The sequence below is a fragment of the Populus euphratica genome, unplaced genomic scaffold, assembly GCF_000495115.2.
Source record: "Populus euphratica unplaced genomic scaffold, PopEup_1.0 scaffold2298.1, whole genome shotgun sequence".
Lineage (NCBI taxonomy): Eukaryota > Viridiplantae > Streptophyta > Magnoliopsida > Malpighiales > Salicaceae > Populus > Populus euphratica.
Genome location: NW_011502125.1, coordinates 3,596 through 25,679, shown reverse-complemented (window position 1 = coordinate 25,679; position 22,084 = coordinate 3,596). Strand labels below are relative to the sequence as shown.

The 22,084-nt window shown below is 29.1% G+C and overlaps 2 protein-coding genes and 1 long non-coding RNA gene across 3 annotated transcripts; 2 read left to right on the top strand and 1 right to left on the bottom strand.

The window, feature by feature from the left end:
- The first annotated feature begins 906 nt into the window (after nt 1-906).
- On the top strand, nt 907-2,722 carry LOC105118858 (uncharacterized). The gene is made up of 3 exons (XR_841037.1): nt 907-1,128; nt 2,011-2,479; nt 2,580-2,722. It is a non-coding gene; the product is annotated as an uncharacterized LOC105118858 (long non-coding RNA).
- Nucleotides 2,616-3,877, bottom strand: LOC105118859 (chlorophyll a-b binding protein CP24 10A, chloroplastic-like). Its single transcript, XM_011016914.1, has 2 exons — nt 3,493-3,877; nt 2,616-3,299 (listed from the first exon to the last, which is right to left on the bottom strand). The coding sequence occupies exons 1-2, from the start codon at nt 3,714-3,716 to the stop codon at nt 2,750-2,752; spliced, it is 774 nt and encodes a 257-aa protein (XP_011015216.1). The 5' UTR covers nt 3,717-3,877; the 3' UTR covers nt 2,616-2,749.
- An 11,722-nt stretch (nt 3,878-15,599) lies between these two features.
- On the top strand, nt 15,600-17,159 carry LOC105118857 (non-specific lipid-transfer protein-like protein At5g64080). Its single transcript, XM_011016913.1, has 3 exons — nt 15,600-16,129; nt 16,223-16,255; nt 16,856-17,159. The coding sequence occupies exons 1-3, from the start codon at nt 15,769-15,771 to the stop codon at nt 17,002-17,004; spliced, it is 543 nt and encodes a 180-aa protein (XP_011015215.1). The 5' UTR covers nt 15,600-15,768; the 3' UTR covers nt 17,005-17,159.
- Nucleotides 17,160-22,084: the final 4,925 nt, after the last annotated feature.

Sequence of the window (22,084 nt, the reverse complement as noted above, 5' to 3'; positions counted from 1 at the left end):
TACATCGCCTGGTCTCTCTCTCTGAGTTAAAATTAGGATTTTTTTATCGATTTTCAATTTAGTCCTCCAGCTTTCAATTGCTTTCAATAAAATCCCTAATTGACCCTAAACTTTTGATTTAATGCAATTTGGCTCCGATGTAACTTCAACTTCAACCCCGAATTTACACACCTTTTGCAATATGATCCTTCAGCTCAGATTTATACAATTTCATCCCTAATTGACCATTAAACTTTTAATTTTTTCAATTTGACCCCGGATTTTGTTAATTAAATCCCTATAGTTTCACGTCTTTTGCATATTGGTCATTGACTATGAATTTTGTCAATTTAATCCCTAATTGATCCCAAAACTTCTATTTTCTTGCAATTTGACCCCTAATTTCAATCAATTAACTTGGTAAAAATTAAATTTTATCTCCTAAAATTCCAATCTTCTCCATTAAACCTAAATTAGGCTTCCAAACTTAATTTTTCACCAAGTAAGCCTCAAATAAAATTAATTTGACCCATTTAAAGTATAATTAAGTCCTTGCACTTAGTTAAATCCTTCATTTGGACCCAAATTAATTCTTAAACATAATTTAAATTTAATTTGGTCCATGATTAAATCAAATTGGCCTATTAAAAATTTAATTATGTCATTAGACTTAATTTTTATACAAATTCATCTAATAATCATTTAATTTAACCTTGAATTTGTATTTTATTTTTTATTTTTGGGCATAATGGGGCACAATTAGGTCTTAAATTTTCTTCAAAAATTGCAACTTAATTTCTCAGCCTATTTTCTTCATGTTGTCAGCCTTTATTATTATTTTTTATTTTAAAAAAAATATTTTAGAAAATAAACAAGAATTGAGTTATGAACTCCATTGTGAGGAAAATAGTTGAAATATCACCCAAAGAACCTTTTTCAGTGCACATTAAGTATCTCCACTGTAGTTTTGTTACTTTTAAGCTTAATGTCTATGATCAAAGCTGATAATTGCATGATACTGCAGATGCTGAACTTCGCACCTCCATCATCAGGATTGATTCCTTGGAAGCCTGTGTTTTCTTAATCTGGTCTTCCTCTTACAGTTCTGGAGTATCTTCTACTTTAGCTGCTTAAGTTTTTTTATGGCAGGTCATTTTTCTTTACCATATGAGCCTAACAGTTCATGTGTATAGTGCATTTGTAATGCTTTATTTGATGGAAATGCATGAAAGACTATCATGTTCATCATCTTGTTTGCCCTCGTATGTAGAATTTTTTTTCCCCATAACACTAAAGCTGCACGAATTAACAAGTATCTTGATTTTTTGAAGGCATCCCCTATATGTGTGGAGGAACAAACTTTTTAAGATTTTTTTATTGTGTCTACTTTTGCATGTGCATGTGCTGTCCACTCTCCCTTTGTTACTTTTTTTTTTTTTTGCTTAAACATGTATCTGGAGCAACATATAGTTTAAGATGTTTTTGCTATGCTCATGGATTACCAGGTCTAGAAAATGAATCGAGAGATTTTGGGATTGATGGTATCATGTTTGAGTTTGGTTAAATATTGAAAAAACAATTCCACCCCAGATGTCAATTTGATGCCTTGGCATTGTTTGGACTGTTTACTAAATGTTTTTCTAACGGATCTAGGTATCTTTCCCTCTCCTTGGCATATTAGGGTTTCTTCCTAGTTCCATGAAAGCAAATCTCAACAAAGTGATTAATAGAACCTGAAAGTACCAGAGCATGATGATCTTATGATCATCATCTTAAGTTAGGATAACATAAAGGATTTATCATTGTAGCAATTTGATATAGTAGAACAAAAGTTGAGTCTTGTTAGCCCGTCTTGTATTCCTTGTCAATTCATAGTTTGTGGAAGTTCTATGTCATAACTAAAGCTTCATCTAACAGTCGAGGAAGTTACATGTCATAACTAAAGAATCTTCTTCAACTTATGGAACATGGATGTATTTCTTTTCGATAGATGTCATAACTAATGATACTAGCTGACGATCATTTGTTCAGGCGATGGCACAAGTTGGTGGTTTGGTCATGCTGCAACTAGAAGTTGGAGGCTCTCGTGAGAATTTATTCTTTGCTGGAACTGACAAGGTGAGATTCTGGAAACCAGTGATTGCCGGCGACACCGTAGTTATGAGAATGACACTTATCCAGCTGCAGAAACGCTTTGGAATAGCAAAGATGGAGGGGAAAGCTTATGTTCGAGGTGTGGTAGTTTGCGATGGTGAGTTTTTGATGGCTACTGATAGTGAATAATCTCTGCTAGTTTTACTATTTGCTGCCAGTCACCAGTCGATTTTTCTTGGTTTCTTTTTTCCACAGAAATCTCATCAATTCTTTCTATGATTTTCATCCGAAATTGGTCAAAATCTATCCATGGCAGTTACAAGCATGTGATCCCTCTGTTTTCTGTGGTTGTTTGGGCACTTGAAAAGCCTTCAAGTTCTTTTTCAAGGGCCCCTACTTCGAAGTGGTATGAGTTAAAGTTTCTGGTTCATAAGCTCGTTCTCCGGTTTATCATTACTGGCATATTGCACTTATTTTATCTTTTTTTTTCTCTTTTTTGCCCACAGATCTGAGAAGGGAACGAAATAGAAAAGAGAGTGATGAGATATAAGCATGGATTTTATTATGTCAGTTTCATACTTCTGTGAGTTGTGCTCGGAGAAATTAGACTCTATCGGCAGGAGAAATTAGATCTGTATCTACATTAATGCCAGAAAATGATCATCAAGTAAAGGCTTTACAATCCAAGAGCACCCAGAGGAGTCTTGCCTTGACCAGCCTCGAAGTAAAAGATCAACATAGCAACCATGGCAAGCCTGGCATGCTTGATCTCAGCTACTTTGAGTCTCTCAAGCTTCTCCACATCAGGAATGTACACACCATCCTTCAAAGTCCCTGCAAACCCCAAAGGGTCAAAGAACTTGCCGCCAGGGTACCCCTGGTCACCAGTTGCGTTGGCAAAATTCTCAGCAGTTTTCGACCATGGTGTCGCCCATTCCACCGATTGGGACTCGGGGTTGAAGAAATCCACCCACCGCTTGCTCTCCACCCAACCCATGAGAATGAGCTGGGTGCCGAGTAGGGAACCGAAGGAGAAGGGTGCAATGGCACCAGGATCAGCACCAGCCTCGAACCAGGGGATGCCGCTCCAAGCTTGGCCAACAAAGATACCCAGCACGGCAGCCATAGCCCACCTACCGTGAATGAGTTCAGCTTCCCTGTACCATTTGAGGAATGCTGGGTCCTTGCCTAGCCCTAGCGGGTCGAAACCGTAGTCACCTGGGAGCCTGCAAATTAAATGTGCGGAGACTAGAATACCTCAGCTCTAGCAACCATAATAAATTCCGGAAGTACACATGGTAGAAGAGATTTGAACTCAACATCTCTTGAGGAAAAAGACATCAATGATAGAAGAGAATTCAGATTAAGACCCAGATATGGTTGCATAAAAAAGGAGGGTGGAGGAGAGATCAGACTTACGAGCCATCGAGCCACTCGGGGTCAACCAAGTTGCCACCACCTTTAACACCAGGGATCCATGACTTTTTTGGTTGAGCAGCAGCTACCACCACCAACTTTCTTGTACCAACTGGAAAACTTCCAGTTCTACTAGCTCCAATTCCCAGCAAGGCTTGGTTCCTCTTCCCTCCGCACAAGAAAGAAGACCCCAGTCCGTTTAGGACAGCTCCAGCGGTAGCAGCCATCTCTCTGGTTCAAGAAGATGAAGTTGGTTTCTATGCACGCTTCGATGGAAGTAGCGGCGCCTCCTGAGCGAGTTTGTTTCCTTTGGAAATTGCAGACACTTGTTGCGGTTTGCGGCTTTAATGTTGTCTTGCACGATGAGTGAGTGGGGGAACGAGGATCTAAAGAATGGCTTAGAATGGAGCCATGTGGGATAATGAAATCTGAGCTTGGATAGATTTCGGACCAATGGGAGCTTCAACTCCATCCGCACGCCATGTTGGCTTCAACCCACGTGGAGCTAGCCATAAACCGGGCTCCATAGCCATGAACCACACTCATGAAGAATAGATATAAAAGCCAAACCGGGCGAGTTAATTCGGTGGCTCGTCGATTTAAAACTTGATCTAAGTTTAATTACAGATCAGATCTTTTATTTTATTAAAATAACATCATTTCATAAATTTAAAAATAAATAATAATTTAAACTAATTTATTTTTATAATTTAAAAATATTTTAAATATTTTAATATTTTTTTATATTTTTACATTAAATTATTTTAATGAACTAATATTAAAAATAATTTAAAAATAATTATTATCATACTCTTAAATCTTAGGTTTTATAACGAGCATATTATTAAATTAAAACAATACCATAAAACAGTGCACACTTGCACCAAATATTAAAATCTTGGAGTGTCTAAAAGTATCCAATCTTAAAATCCAAACACTAAGATTATGAAGTTTTATAAATTATATAATAAAATAAAAATATGAGTATTGGTTTTGCAGTTATACTCTACATGTGACCACGTTGAGTCAATTAATTCTAATTTTAATTGAATATTAATTGATAAATAAATAGAAGTTAAATATTTTTATTTTTAATGGAATAGGTTGTCTAAAATGTTTAAAAGAAATTCAATGGAAGAAAATGTTTGTATGACATGGTAGTGATTGAATTAGTTGAATAATCTTATTTTTTATAAAATATTCAGAAAACATTCTAAGTTAAAAAAACTTTTCTAACAAATGATCTATTAACTAAAAAACTAAATGGCATGAAGAATTTACTGTGCAAAAATATATTTGAATCCACTCAGGATACTGTGGATGTATTGTTCATCATGCTATTTTTTTAATTTTTTTTTTTAATTTGATTCTTATTAGATCAAATTATAAGCTAATTTTTTGAGGTAATATAATTGAAGGATGGAACCAAACTAAAAACACACTTAGACGTAGATAATGAATGAGTTGTTTTAAAAAGTTTAGGTAAAATATTTAGTGTAATCTCTATATTTTATAAATTATTGATATTAGACCCTTTTAATTTTTAAAATTAAAGGGAATGATTAATTTTGGCTCTGATTTTCTTTTTTTTTTGGCTTCTCTCGTGAAAGAGAATAGAAGAAGTTGCTAGAATCCACTGCTAGAGAAAAAACAATATTTATTTACATTGATTATAAATACTAAAAAAAAATTAAAATTGGTGTTAGATTACTCCTTTTGATAAGAAAAGCTTACATAAGAGATTTGTTTATTTTGAAATTGCTAAAAAAACAAATATGATTATAGTAAAACTTTTTATTTTAGGTTTATTTTAAGTTTTAGAACGAGTTTTTGGATTTTTAAAATTATAAGTGGATTTATCAAGTTGTTTATGATATTTTTTAAAAATTTTAAATAAAAAATAAGGTAAAATTTTGATTTTTAGATTTAAAAAACCATCAACCACAATGACCAGAAACTAAACAATACATGTGACACATCACCTAAATATTTTTCAATAAATATCATCTAATTCATATATGAAAAAAAAAAGTCCAATAATGAAAACTCAAATGAAATAGGCAAAGTAGGTTGGCTTTGCTTGCTAGAAGCAATAGTGCTTGGCTTTTTTAATTTTAAAAAATAAATTTTTTATTTTTTTATATTTTAGATTAATATTCATTTTCTCTTCTATTTTGTTTAGAAAACGTTTTTTAAATAATAATTATTTTTTGGTTATGCATTTAACTTTTGAAGAGATTTTTCTTATTTATCTATATTTTTTAATCTTTTTTTATAGAAGAATTTTATTTTATAAAATATTTTTTTTATTTTCAAATAATATTTCTAATGTGTATAGTCTTGTATAATATTGTTTTCTTTTTATTTTATTCAATTAATTTAATGTATATCTCTATTTTTATTATTTTTTTATTAAAAAAATATTTTTATTTTTAAATACTATTTCTAATATGTTTAGCCTTACATGATATCTTTGTATTTTTATTTTATTTAATCAATTTTATTTATATATTTATTTTTATTATCATTTGGTCAAATAAAAAATATTTTAATAAAAAGATTCCACAAGCATAATATGATAAAGGTCTCGTCTTATGATATTTAATATCTTGATATACAATTATTTTTTTATTTGTATTTTTAGTTATTATTTAAGATTTTTTAATTTAATAATAAATATAATTTTTTATTATATAATTTTTTTATTTTCATTTAGAATTCTTTTAATTATAAGAATGTGTTGAAAAAATGGTATATATAATTTTTTTACTGGAAAAAAAAAAATCTAACCGGTGATAAAGTATGAATCAACTATATGGCATTGGGAGATTGTCCGTAAACTACTTTATTTTCATGAGTTATTTCATATAATATATAAAGAAATAAATAAAAAAAAACCCTAGCTGCCATTAGTTTCCATCTTCTTTTCCTCCCCTCCTGCACAGCCAGCAACTCCATGGATGGGCTTCACTGGCATTGAAGCTTGAATAATTTGAAAAACTTCAAGATGTCTATAATGGTAACAGAGTTCACAGTTCACCATGGTGCCTTTGAGAGAGTGTTTAGTATTGTAGTTTGTAGTAGTTGTTGTGACTGTGATTTGAAAAAAATTATTTTATAAAAAGTATTTTTAATTAAGGTTAATTTAAAAAAATATATATTTGGTTAAAACTGTAATTGAAAATGAGGTTGAATAAAAAATAGTTTAATGTGTTTGGTTAAAGAATGCTTTTTAAATTAAGGTTATAAAATAATTAAAAAATATATATATATTAATATTAATAATTTTTAATTTAAATACTGTAAATTTAAGTACAACTATTACATAATTAAATAAATAATATTTTATATCAAATATTTTTTATTATTCCATCAACTTATCTATAATTTCATCATATATGAAATTCATCCAATAAAGACTATAATTTTTATGGTTTTTTGAGTGTACAAAAAAATCAGATAAAATATTATTAGAAATAAAATTAAAATTATAATCAAATTTTACAAATATTATATCATCATGCAATCTACTTCTAATTTATTCTAATTTATGTAGTATTATTAAATAATATTAAACTAAATTTTTTCAAGTAAAACACAATTAAAAAAAAAATTCAACGGGTTGGAGACATTGTTCACTTCAATATCCTCTCTTCCATGTTTCAGATTTTTTTTCATTATTGAAAGTTAGGAAGATTAGAAGAAGCATCGCTGAAGCTCTCTTTAGCAGTCTCGAGCAACAAATCAAGGGTTGACTGGTAAGCATTATTTTTTTCACTATCACTATCACTCTCACTCTCATCCGTGCTCAATTCTTCCTTAATTTTCTGGTTAGAACTATCCACCTCCATGCATGACAATCACTTCGAATCAAAACAAGTTTTCATGCATTGACGAGCCTTAGCCCTTTTCTCCATATCCATCCGTTTCTGTAAGTTGATATTTCTGTCAAATTCATATAATTTCACTGGCAAATTTGCTTGATCTTTCAAGGCAACTAACGTAACTGCTGCAACACTTTTCTTGAAGTGAGCAAGCGGAGTGAATTAATTCACTTTGCACTGTTCACTTGAACAGTGCATAGTGAATTTATTCCCTATGCACAAACACTAAGGAAAAAGTAGACAAATGTTGCTTTCGGCGAACCAGCGTTTGAAACGTTAATTGTGGTGGGTTTTACACACAGTAAATAACGTTTTTCATTTTACCAAATGATTTGTTTCCGTGGTTTGCTTCAAACACAGAAGCAACCACGAAAAAAAACACACTCTTAAAGGATGTGCGAAATCAGCTTAGGATTATAGTTAGACCCTCAAGGATCGAGTCAAGGGCTTCTGGGGATTGTGGCTAGTCAGGCACTTGACGGTTGCGTTTAGAAGCCCTGAGACTATACAAGGTTCTCTGAGGTCGGCTTGTGAGTTGTGACCACCTCCGAAGCTTCTAGGGTGTCGAGTAGGGTCAAATTCTGAAGGTTTGTCAAACAATTCAGGGGACTGATTAGCGGCTATTTTTTATTTATAAATATATTAAAATAATATATATTTTTTATTTTTTAAAAAATATTTTTAATATTAATACATTAAAAAAATTTCAATATAAAAAATAATAAAATTTAAATTTTTGAAATGCATGGTTTTAATCGTAACATTGTGTAAGTATTTAGTAAAAATGCAATTCAAATGTTATTTAGTAAAATTTTATATTTTTTTGATATACACACACTAATACTAAAATAATATATTTTTATTTTTAAAAAAATTTATTTTTGATATTAAAAGCTTTTATCTTGTCAACTAATTGGACTCGACTTTTCAAATAATATATTTTGTTATTGATTTTTCCAACTAGGGACTTTTCAAATCAGATGCGGAACTCAACCTAACTTAATTTTAAGGAGTTTATATAATATTTCGCATTATGGTGATAATAGTTTTTAAAATTTTTTATTTAAAAATATATTTAAATAATATCTTTTTTATTTAAAAATTTATTTTTAATATCAATATATTAAAAAAATAAAATTTTAATTTAAAATAAAAAAAAATTATTTTTTTAAAAATAGTTTTAAAATATAGCTCTTGTTCCTTTTGGAAAATAATTTATAAAAAAATAGAAGTCAGGATCCCACGGATTACACGGATTACAGGAATGGTTGTAAAATGTATTTTTTTAAAATATTTTATATTTAGAAATATATTACAATATATTTAAAAAATTATTAATATTAACATATTAAAATAATTTAAAAAATACTTAAAATAATATTAATTTAATGTTGAGGGAGTGTAGCACTTCTCAAAAGAAAGACGGTTAAAAGAACAGGTATTTTTTGAATATATTGTAATATATTTCTAAATATTTAAAACTTGAATAGATATTTTTTGAAGAGTATTTAAAAAAAAAAGCTAAAATGATGTTATTTTAATTTTTTTTAATTTAAATTAAGTTTTAACTAAATTAATAGGATCATAAATTATTTGGGTCAATTTAAATTAACTTAAATTTAACTGATTTTGAAATTTAACTTAAAAATATAATTATAATTGTCTTTTAAAATACTTTTTATATAAAAATTAATTAAAATTAATTTTTAATTTTAAAAAATATTTTTTATATCAATACATGCAGCACTACAAAACATAAAGGGAGATGCATTTTTTTCTTTTCATAAAAAACCACATAACCTTATTTAAAAAAAAAACAAAAACTAGTTGTGAGATTCGTGTAAATCCACGTTAAAAATCTCTAAATGCCAGCTTTTTTAGAAGCTCTTGGAATTTATAGAGTTTTGACTTTTTCTAATAAATATAAATTTTTTTCCATCAAACAAAATACGAAAAATCATATTGTGTTTGTTTTTGTGTGTGTGTGTCTATATATATATAATTATCATTTGAAATTTAATGTTTATTGTTACATTTTGTTTTTTACGAGATGTCTTTTAGAATGATGTGTGAATTAATTTTTTATTTTTTTTAAAAAAGATATCATCTTAAATATAATTTTTATTAACTCGTTTAATTATTTGGATTCAATTTAATTCAGATATTTTTAATTAAATCTCATAGTTATAATTATTTTGAGTGTCAATTGACACAACCAAAAGATTGAGGTCTTCTTCTAAGTGCAAGAGTGTTGAAGTAATAAATAACCCGGCAAGACTAGGATCGAACCTTAGTGAAGTTAATTATATAAGTTATAGATAACAATAAGACGACAACAACAATAATAACAATAATAACAATAACAACAACAACAACAATAACAATAGTAGTGGTGGTGGTAGTAGTGGTGGTGGTAGTAGTAGTACTAATAATAATAATAATAATAATGGAGAAGAAGAAGAAGAAAAAAACAGAAGTTAATGAGAACTTTGAGATAAAGATTAACAGAAGAATTAAACAATGATAACAACAAATATCAAGATTAGAGGATCCACTAATGGTATGTCAAACAACTATAATATAAACTCTTATTATTCAATTGAAAACCACATACAAAAGTGGTTCCAATCAGATTGTAAATTATTAATATGATTACATTAGTTATCTTATTCGATTAATGCTAATACTTGTAAATGTTGTCAGGCATTCATGATTATAACTTATGTTAACAACAAATCAAGTTCCTTTCATAGCACAGGTGTCGGTTATATCATACAGTATAAGCTATGACAGTGCCAAGTATTTATTGTATCAATGTTATTCAACATAAATATAGATTAACCATTTAAGAAGCAAAGTATTAAAAGTGAACAAGATAACAAATATAAAACATGTTAGTATCAAACATTAAGGTTCATGTTGAGTTTATATTATAATTATTCTTACACTATTTGTGTATGATTAGTACTTAAAAGTGCATTTTTATCAAGGTTTTATATCATCATTTTGCACTTCAAGTATCAATAACTCCTTAACTAAAACATGGTTTATAATAATGTATCTAATAATATAAGATACCTATAATTTATGGTAAATGTTTATTTACAATGCAGGCCTATCACATGAATGAAAGGATTGATTGATGAATTTAAGAATTGAAATTGGAAGGACAAAAAGATGGCTAAACTCCAAAAAGAGATGTCGGTGTAGTCCAAACCAGAACACTGTTCGGTAATTGGGTCATATCTAGAGCTATAGATCTCATATTTAGGTCTACTTTATATGGATAGAAAGGTAAGACATAGGCCTACAACTTTCATATGGAGCCCAAGATCTAGAAAGGCCATTTTCAAGTCCAAATTGTAGCAACAACAAAAAAATAAGTCAATGACGTTTTGGGCAGACAAGAGAAGATAAGGATTGTCACTAAGTCAAAAGTTGGCCACCCACTCATCAATAAGTCACCAAATCAATAGTTCCCAATTTTGGCCTATAAAAGGAGGCATTTGCCATGCATTTAGGCATCTTGGTTTCCAAATCAAGATCATGCTCTTCCTTTCTCTCTTTGTATTTTTTGTATTGCTTATGCTTTGCTTTCATTAATATCAAGTTTATGTCTTTCATTTCCTTTCATTTTCTTATTTAACTTTTATCTTATTTATGTTCTTATTTTGTTTATTTATTTTTCTTTCTTTCATTATGTCTAGCTAAGTTTATTATGTCAAGGTGAAAAGGTTACACTAATGGTGTAAAAATAAGTATAGTCTAAACTCAATATGGACTTTAATGTTTGATACTAACATGTTTTGTATTTGTTATCTTGTTCACTCTTTAATACTTTGCTTGTTAAATGACTAATCTTGATTTATGTTATATAACACTTGGTACAACAAATGCTTGGCACTTTCATAGCCCATACTGTATGGTATAACCGACACTTGAGCTATGAAAGAAACTTGATTTGTTGTTAACATAAGTTATAATCATGAATGCTTGACGAGATTTACAAGTATTAGCATTAATTGAATAATATGACTAATGTAATCATGTTAACAATCTATAATCTGATTGGAACCTCCTTTGTGTGTGGTTTCCAATTGACTAATAAGAGTTTATACTATACTTGTTTGACATACCATTAGTGGATCCTCTAACCTTGACATTTATTGTTATCGTTGTTAAATCTTTACGTTAATATTTCATCTTAAAGTTCTTATCTTCTTCATCTTCTTCTTCTTTTTCTTCTTTTTCTTTATTATTATTATTACTACTACTACTACTACTACTACTACTACTACTACTATTATTATTATTATTATTATTATTATTATTATTGTGGTTGTTGTTGTTGTTGTTATTATTACTATTATTATTGTTATTGTTGTTATTGTTATTGTTGTTGTATTATTGTTATTTATAATTTGTACAATTAACCTCCCTGTGGTTCGACCCCGGTCTTGCCGGGTTATTTATTACTTCGACACTCCTACACTTGGGATAAGACATCAATCTTTTAGTCGTGTCATGTAACCTTTTCACCTTGACATAATAAACTTTAGCTAAACATAATGAAATAAATAAACATAAATAAACAAAATAAGAATATAAATAAGATAAAAATTAACTAAGTAAAGGAAAGGAAATGACAGATATAAACTTGATATTAATGAAAATAAAACTTAAGCAATACAAAGAGAGAAAACAAGAGTATGATTTTGATTTGGAAACCAAGATGCCTAAACACACAGTAACTATCTCTTTTTATAGGCCAAAATTTAGAACTATTGATTTGATAAATAATTGATGAGTGGATGGCCATATCTTAACTCGATGACAATGCTTATTTTCTTGTCTGAATAAATCATCATTGATGACGTCAAAATTAAAGTCATTTATACCATGAAAGTTTTAGAAAATTATCTCAGCTTTCCAGAAAAAAAAAATGAGGTCATTTGGACTTTTAGAACTCTAGATATAGGCCAAACACTGAACAGTATCTGGGTTACAGGACAGATTCGATCTTTTTCGTTGTTGCTATAATTTGGACTTGAAAATGACCTTTTTAAAACCAGACGTCTACATAAAAGTTGTTGGTCTATGTCTTACCTTTTCATTCATATAAATTTGACCTAAATCCAAAATCTACAACTCCAGATATAACCCAATTACCGAACAATGTTTCAGTTTGGACTGCACCAACATCTCTTTTCTAATTTTGGCCATCTCTTTGTCCTTTCAATTGTAGCACTTCAACTTATCAATTAATCCTTTTATTTACATGATAGGCCTGTATTTAAGATGAATATTTACCACAAATTAAAGGTATCTTATATTATTAGATATGGTATTATAAAACATGCTTCAGTTAAGGAGTTATTGATACTTTAAGTGCAAAATAATGATATAAAACCTTGATAAAAATATATTTTTAAGTACTAATCACACCCCCCCAACCAGCTTATTACTAGTCCCTAGTAATCAAAACATTAAAACAGAAAAATAATTTGCAAGTTCCATAAAACAAGGCATTCATCATTCAACTTCCATTAATCTATCTAGATAAACAAACTCTCATTAAATTTATATATCTGCTTAATACCTCTTAAACAAGTTATTAATAAATATTTTTTTTATGCTCAATAAATCAACACATAGTTATAGGGCTTTTCTTGGAAGAAAACAAAATTTTTGTTCTAATGTTTAAGATTAACTTCCTTAGGTTTCAATTATTATTATTATTTCTCTTTATTTCTTATTTTTTCAATATATAAACATATAACTTAAAACATGATGCATCTTTAACCCATGTAATGAACTTTTAGCTAATGACTCCCAAACCAGTTGGTCTTATGACATTATGTGTTGAGGCACCCCTTCGAGCTTAATAACTCGGGTTGCAGATATTGATACATAGATAGTGCAATGTTTAATTTCTTTAAACTTTTCTCCTCAACCCATATAGCAAGCGTTGAGCCAATAGCTCCCAAGTTAATTGACTTTAAGGTATTAGGTGTTAAAACACCCCCTCAGGCTTAATTATTTAGGTTAGGGAGGCTACGAAACCAAACTTATCTACATTTTTTATTATCATCATTTTTTTTCTTTTTTATGTTTTTTTTATTTTTTTGGAAATTATATACTATTCTTTTCCCTTAGTTATTACCTTTAACAAAAGAATATAAATAATGTAATAATCTAATGTGCAACCCACAATCATATGTTAAAGTGTGTGTGTGAAAATTAAGATTTAAAAATACATGTTTAATGAGTATATGAGCAGAATTAAGTAATAACAATGCGAGAGTTTGTAAATCTGAATATTTCAAGAAGTATTGACACGACTAAAAGATTGATGTTTTCTCCCAAGTCTATGAGTGTCGAAGTAATAAATAACCATACAAAACTAAAGTCGAACCATAGAGAGGTTAATTGTATAAATTATAAACAACAATAATATTAATAACATTAACAACAACAATACTAGTAGTAGTAGTAGTAGTAGTAGTAAAGAATAAGAAGAAGAAGAAGAAGTTATTAAGAATTTTGAGATGAAAGATCAATGTAAGGATTAAATAATAATAACAATAAATGTCAAGGTTAGAGGATACACTAATAGTATGTTAAACAAGTATAGTATAAAGTCTAATTATTTAATTGGAAACCACACACAAAGGAGATTCCAATCAGATTATAAATTGTTAACATGATTATATTAGTTATCTTATTTAATTAATGCTAATACTTGTAAATATTGTCAGGCATTCATGATTATAACTTATCTTAACAACAAATCAAGTTTCTTTCATAACTCAGGTGTTAGTTATACCATATAGTACGAGCTATGAGAGTGTCAAGTATTTGTTGTACCAAGTGTTATACAACATAAATCTAGATTAGTCATTTAACAAGCAAAATATTTTTTATATCAAGACATGCAGCACTACAAAACATAAAGGGAGATGCATTTTTTTTTTTCATAACAAACCACATAACCTTATTTAAAGAAAACAAAAACTAGTTGTGAAATTCACGTAAATCCACATTAAAAATCTTTAAAGACCAACTTTTTTAAAAGCTCTTGGAATTTATAGAGTTTTGACCTTTTCTAATAAATATAAATTTTTTTCCCATAAAACAAAATACCAAAGAGTGTGTGTACCATTTGAAATTTAATGTTTATTGTTACATTTTGTTTTTTATAGGATGTCTGTTAGAATGATGTGTGCATTAATTTTTCATTTTTTAAAAAAAAACATTATCTTAAATATAATTTTAATTAACTCGCTTAAATTATTTGGATTCAATTTAATTAAGATATTTTTAATTAACTCGCTTAAATTATCGTTTGGAATTTAATGTTTATTGTGATATTTTGTTTTTTGAGAGATGAAAAGAATGATGTGTGTATTAATTTTTGATTAAAAAAATATTATTTTAAATATAATTTTAATTAGCTCGTTTAAATTATTTGGACTCAATTTAATTCAAATATTTTTAATTAAATATCATATTTATAATTATTTTGAGTATCAATAATTAAAATTTAATGTCTAAAAATAGTATAAAAATAAATAAAAAAATTAATATATTGTTGGAACTAAGCTCTTTAAAATATTCATTTATAGATATTTAAACAAATAAAATGATTATAATAAAAAATAAAAACAAATTAAATTTAAATTAGATGCTGTTATATAATGGGAGATGTAAAAATGAGATTACTATTACAAACCTTTTTCTTGATGGAAAAAAAAAAAACCAGCATTAAGAAATTCGACACATGGGAGACACGTGGGATTGGATGCCCAACACGTGTCCCACACTAAAGAAAATCATGATGCACCGCCCAAAATGGGTAGAAAAAAGCCATCCTTTATTGCTATTTTTAATTAATTAGTAAGAAATCTTACAAATGCTATTTTTAATTTATTTTCTATTACAGAAAAAAAATTTATACTATTTATATATGCTTATTAATGCTTATATACAAAAATCTAAATAAATATTATTAAGAAAACAAAAAATCATATTAACAAAGAGATAAGTTTTCAAAGTACAGTAACACTAACAATTGATATTTAGAATATTTTTTATTTGGAAATATACTAAAATAATAATTTTTTATTTTTTAAAAGTTATTTTTAATATTAAAATAATTTAAAATTATAAAAATTATTTTTAACTTGAAAAAAAAAAAAAAAGTTGGTAGCACGCTTTCAGAAACTAAATTCTCCTGGTAATAATTGCCATCCGTCCCTCCCCACTTGCTTATCTCACTTCACCAATCCCATTCTCACAACCGCATTTCGAAAAGAAGAAGAACAAGAAAATAAACTATCTCCCTCTCCAGCTCTACGCGGCAGAATAATATTAGTGATAAAAAAGAAAAAGAAAAATGGCATCAAGAAAGGTGTTGTCTCTGATCATTCTCTGTACCTTCTCAATCTCTTGTTGTTACTGGGCAGATGGTGCCTCGCAAAGCCCCGCATCAGCCCCAGCACCCTCCTCGGTGGACTGCTCTAATCTGATACTTAGCATGGCTGACTGCTTGAGTTTTGTGTCAAACGACAGCACAGCAACAAAGCCAGAGGGGAAATGCTGTGCTGGTTTGAAGACGGTGTTGAGCACTAAAGCTGAGTGCCTCTGTGAGGCCTTCAAGAGTAGTGTTCAATATGGTATCGTTTTGAATGTCACGAAGGCTCTGTCTCTCCCTTCTGTCTGCAAAATCCACGCTCCTCCTGCCTCTAACTGCGGATGTCAGCGCTCTCCCTTTTAAAATTTCTTGTTGGTTCTCGAAAGTTACTTCTTTTTTTTTTTACTTGATTTGTTGTTTTTTGTTCTTGCTGCAGTGTCCATTAGTCCCTCTGGTGCCCCTGCCCCTGGTATGCTCTTTTCCTGATCTTTGCATGTGACATTTGATGCACTGGTTGAATTATGTAGATTATTTTTTCTTATTGGCCCGTATCTGAATTATCAAAGGAACAAAAAAAGATGAAGAAAGAAGAAATTGAATTCTTGGCTGTTGTCTTGCTGCCATTCTTTTCCTTATTATAATTTATTTCATGTCATGTTTCTTTTTTTAAATTGTAATCCCTTGTTTGTGCTTGAACACTGTGGAGAGCGGCGACCATCTTTCTTGGTCGTTTGGTCTTGAGATAGATTGTTCATCCGATTTTGCATTCCTTACATCTGCATTTTTGAAAGAGGAAACAAGCGACCCCCATCTCACATCTTCAGTTGGGTGCACGCAATCAATATTCTCTGGTTGTAGTGCATGGAAAGGGCATCCAAATCTTGCCATGGTAGTTAGTGAATTTGATGCTGAAAATAACAGGATGTTGATGGTTATAAATGTGGCAAGTGGTTTGCTCACAGAGTCATTTACGCGTATGATTTTGCTGTTTTGTTAAGAACCATATTAATTTGTTTGCCAATCAAATATACTGAACAACGCTCATCATGTTGCTCGCTATGTGTGGCAGGAGGATCTGCGCCTGGACCAGCTGTGAACGGTGGAGGAAATGAGCAAGCACCAGCTCCATCTCCAGGTCATTCCGGTTCTACTGGGTTTTCCATCTCTGTTGGATCACTAATCATTGGATTTGTCGTTGCATCTTTCTCTAGTTTCTGAATGAGTTTTGTTCTCTTTTGTGATGATTAAGAGAGTATGTCTCACGAGGGAGCTAATTTGTTGTCTTGAGCAGAAACACATCTGTTTTAAAAGTTACTGAGACTGGTTTTGTGATGGGGATATCTTTTTGAGATATAAGCTCTTGTTTATCTCTATCTTACGCCCTGTGATTTTAGTGCATTTGATATTTTTTTGGGATGGTTTGAGCTTTGGAGGCACCTATTAGTTCCAACGAGTTTGCGCTCACAGATTATCCTTTTTTCAAAATGCTTTTCAAATCTTGAAAACGTATAAGTTTTTAATTGAAAATTACTTTTACAAAGAACACAGATGATCCTTGGACAAGGATGGTTACAGTGACGAGTTACTAGTGTCTAGCTACGAGATCCTCCGAGAGTCTTTAAAGGATCACAACACCTGAAGTAAAGCATAAGAAATATACAGCGGCTAGGATCCTTTTAACGATGACACTCGAGGATTAGGATAATCTGACCAAAGCTAGAATTTTCTCGTCGGCGTTGGGCAAGGATTGATCAGCTTCAGCTTGGTCTGAGGTGTTTTGTGGCCCAAAAGAAAGACGACAGAGGTTTCCTAAGAAGAACAAGGACTTGTTGTGGACATTCGATGCAAGCTGTATTCGCAAAATCCTGAGATGGAAAAGAATTCGAGACCCACCCCAAGAGCCCAAGTCAACCTCAGCAGCTAAAGCTTGTCTGGTCCATACGGCATGCTGTTTTTGTCCACTATAGAGGCATGTTCTTGATGGCAACATGTAAGAGATCACGTACGAAAAAACTGCTTTTCTTTTTCAAGAGGTGGTGATATTATTATTATTATTATTATTGATATTATTATTATTAGGAGGAGGAGGAGGAGGAGATTAGTTCTTTTTTAACCATGAAATTTCTTTAATTGAATAAAACTTTTAACATCAAATAAAGATGAATTTTTTTGTTATTGAAATTGTTATTAAAAAGTAATTAAACCTATAAGTTTCTCTCTTTTTGTTATTTTAATGTAATTTTCTTTTTCTTATCTATAACTCAAGAATTGAAATACAACAAAAAATAAACTTTCAAGCTAGAATTAAAATTACAAAAAATATGGGAACTGTGGAGAAAGAAAAATGAAATTATGACGATTAAAAAAACTTTTGTCATGAATTTTAGATTGGCTATCTTTTATCTTCTTGTTTTACACTTTTCAATTCTTAATAATTTTTTATAAAATGGTCATTAATTTGGCCATTGAAGATTGTAAGTGGAAAAATTGAAATAAAATTAAGTATTGAAAAAATAAGATGATTATTATTATTATTATTATTATTATATCAGTTTGGTGTTTTTTGAATTTTTTTTATTTCAAATAATTTTTGTTATCATCATATCCTATATATGTTTCATGTTCCCACAACATGAATTCTTTTTAAATGTGCTTATTGGTATTTAATTTTTTTATTTTAGAAATTCACTTTGGTTTTATATTTTAATTCTCTTATAAAACAAATCCATAATTGAAAGATTTTCGGTCATCACTAGTTTGTATGCTTGCGTTATGTTGCGAGGGGATTAAATTCTTTTTAAACATAAAAATAACATATAAGTCTTAGAAAAATCTTTAGCATTGTTATTAAATTTGAAAATATAGTTGTCTTGAAATTTTTCCTTCATTAAGGTAAAATCTCTTATTAACACATTTTTAAAAAAAATCTTAGTCAATGCAATGTTTTTAACTAAAATCATTGTTTCTATTAAAAATATATATTTTATGATTGTTAAAACAAATTAACAAATAATATAGAAATAACTTATGTATATTTTGTGTGATTGAAAGCTAAAAAAATATCAAATCATGTTCAAATTTAATTTTAAAAAAATGTTAATAATAAAAAATCAATTATAATCAATTATTATTTTTATTATCTACGTGGTTTAAAGCGTGGATATCCTTTTTCTAGTGATGCTTTTCTTTTCTACTTGAATGTGATTTTTCATGGCTTGTTTTACTATAAGGAAGTTTTTGTTATGAAGAATGTATAGTCATTTCTATAATAAATGATTATAGATCCTCCATTTAAGGGTTTTCTCATTGAGTCTCTAATTATAGCTTCTAGAATGTATAGTCATTTCTATAATAAATGATTATAGATCCTCCATTTAAGCGTTTTCTCATTGAGTCTCTAATTATAGCTTCTAGTGTTTTGTCTCCACCTTGTATAATGGCAAAGAGCTTAATAGTGCTTTTTTAATTGATACACTGATGCTGAAATATGAGATAAGTTTAACATACAAAACATGAAGACCAAGAATAAAATGAGGCTCAAGGTTGTGACACCACACCCGAGTAGATTGACACGACTAAAAGATTGTTGTCTTCTTCCAAGTGCAGGAGTGTCGAAGTAATAAATAACCCGGCAAGATCGGGGTCGAACCACAGGGAGGTTATTTGTATAAATTATAAATAACAATAATACAACAACAATAACAATAACAATAACAACAACAACAATAATAATAACAATAATAACAATAATAATAATAATAATAATACTAATAATAATAATAATAATAATAATAATAATAATAATAATAATAATACTAGTAGTAGTAGTAGTAGTAATAATAATAATAATAGTAGTAATAATAATAATAATAATAATGATAACTTGGAGATGAAAAATTAATGTAAGGATTAAACAATAATAATAACAAATGTCAAGGTTAGAGGTTCCACTAATGGTATATCAAACAAGTATAGTATAAACTCTTATTATTGAATTGGAAACCACACACAAAGGAGGTTCCAATCAGATTATATATTGTTAACATGATTATATTAGTCATCCTATTCAATTAATACTAATACTTGTAAATCTCGTCAAGCATTCATGATTATAACTTATGTTAACAACAAATCAAGTTTCTTTCATAGCTCAGGTGTCGGTTATACCATACATTATGGGCTATGAAAGTGCCAAGCATTGGTTGTACCAAGTGTTATACAACATAAATCAAGATTAGCCATTTAACAAGCAAAGTATTAAAGAGGGAACAATATAACATTTATAAAACATGTTAGTATCAAACATTAAAGTCCATATTAAGTTTACATTATACTTATTCTTACACCATTAGTGTAACCTTTTCCCCTTGACATAACTAACTTAGCTAGACATAATGAAAGAAAGCAAAATAGATAAACAAAATAAGAACATAAAAGTTAACTAAGTAAAGGAAAGGAAATGAAAGGCATAAACTTAATATTAATGAAAGCAAAGCATAAACATTACAAAAAATACAAAGAGAGAAAGGAAGAGCATGATCTTGATCTGGAAACCAAGATGCCTAAATGCATGGCAAATGCCTCCTTTTATAGGTCAAAATTGGAAACTATTGATTTGATGACTAATTGATAAGTGGGTGGCCAACTTTTGACTTGGTGACAATCCTTATCTTCTCTTGTCTGCCCAAAACGTCATTGATAACGTCAAAATTAGAGCCAGTTGTAAACATGAAAGTTGTAGGCAATTGTCTCAGCTTTCTTGTGTAAACAATTCAGCTCATTTGGACTTCTAGAACTCCAGATATGGCCAAAATACCGAACAGTGCTCGGGCTGGAAGACAGATTCGGGCTTCTTTGTTGTTGCTACAATTTGGACTTGATAATGGCCTTTTTAGATCTTGGGCTCCATATGAAAGTTGTAGGCCTATGTCTTACCTTTCCATCCATATAAATTGGACCTAAATCTGAGATCTGTAGCTCCAGATATGACCCAATTACTGAACAGTGTTCCGGTTTGGATTGCACCGACATCTCTTTTCTAAGTTTGGCCATCTCTTTATCCTTGCAATTTAAGTTCTTCAAGTCATCAATCAATCCTTTCATTTATGTGATAGGCCTGCATTAAAAATAGACATTTACCATAAATTAAAGGTATCTTATATTATTAGATATATTATTATAAAACATGCTTTGGTTAAGGAGTTATTGATACTTCAAGTGCAAAATGATGATATAAAACCATGATAAAAATGCACTTTTAAGTACTAATCAACCGACATCTGTGCTATGAAAGGAACTTGATTTGTTGTTAACATAAGTTATAATTATGAATACCTGATAATATTTACAAGTATTAATATTATTCAAATAAGATAACTAATGTAATCATGTTAACAATTCATAATCCAATTGGAACCTTTTTGTATGTGGTTTCCAGTTGAATAATAAGAGTTTATACTATACTTGTTTGAAATATCATTAATGGATCCTCTAACCTTGACATTTGTTATTATCATTATTTAATCTTTACATTGATCTTCCATTTTAAAGTTTTTATCAACTTCTTCTTCTTCTTCTTTTATTACTATTACTATTACTATTATTACTACTACTACTACTACAACTACACTGTTGTTGTTGTATTATTGTTGTTTATAATTTATACAATTAACCTCCTTGTAATTTGACCCCTGTCTTACCAGGTTATTTATTACTTCGACGGTCTTGCACTTGAGAGAAAACATTAATTTTTTGGTTGTGTTAGTTATCTAAAATTTCAATTATAAATTGAAAGAAAAACAATTTAAAATTTAATTGAAAACAACACCTTCACTCATATATGATTCCTTCTTCATAATTACTACTAGTATTTAAGCCACACGTGTCACAAGATTCAATTTATAATCATATATATTTGTTTAAACTATGTTAAGATTCCATGTTATTTTTATTATATATTTTAAGACTTCATTTTATCATTTTCATTTTCATTAATTTATGTTTTATGTGGTGGATGGACAAATAATTTAGTATAAATTCCTTATTATAGTTTAACCCATTTTTATAAACCAAAATACTAAAAACATAATTTATTGATATTGTAAATAAATATTTTTCTTGATTTTTTTAATATAAGTATTATTTTATTTTATTGGTTAATTTTTTAATGTGTGTGGATTTAGTTTGTTTGATTAATATTTACATATATCATTTTATTTTATTAAATCATTTTGTTTGGTAAAATTCTTATTTTTTCTAGTTTGTTTTTAAATTGCCACCTTCAAAAGAAAAGAAACCA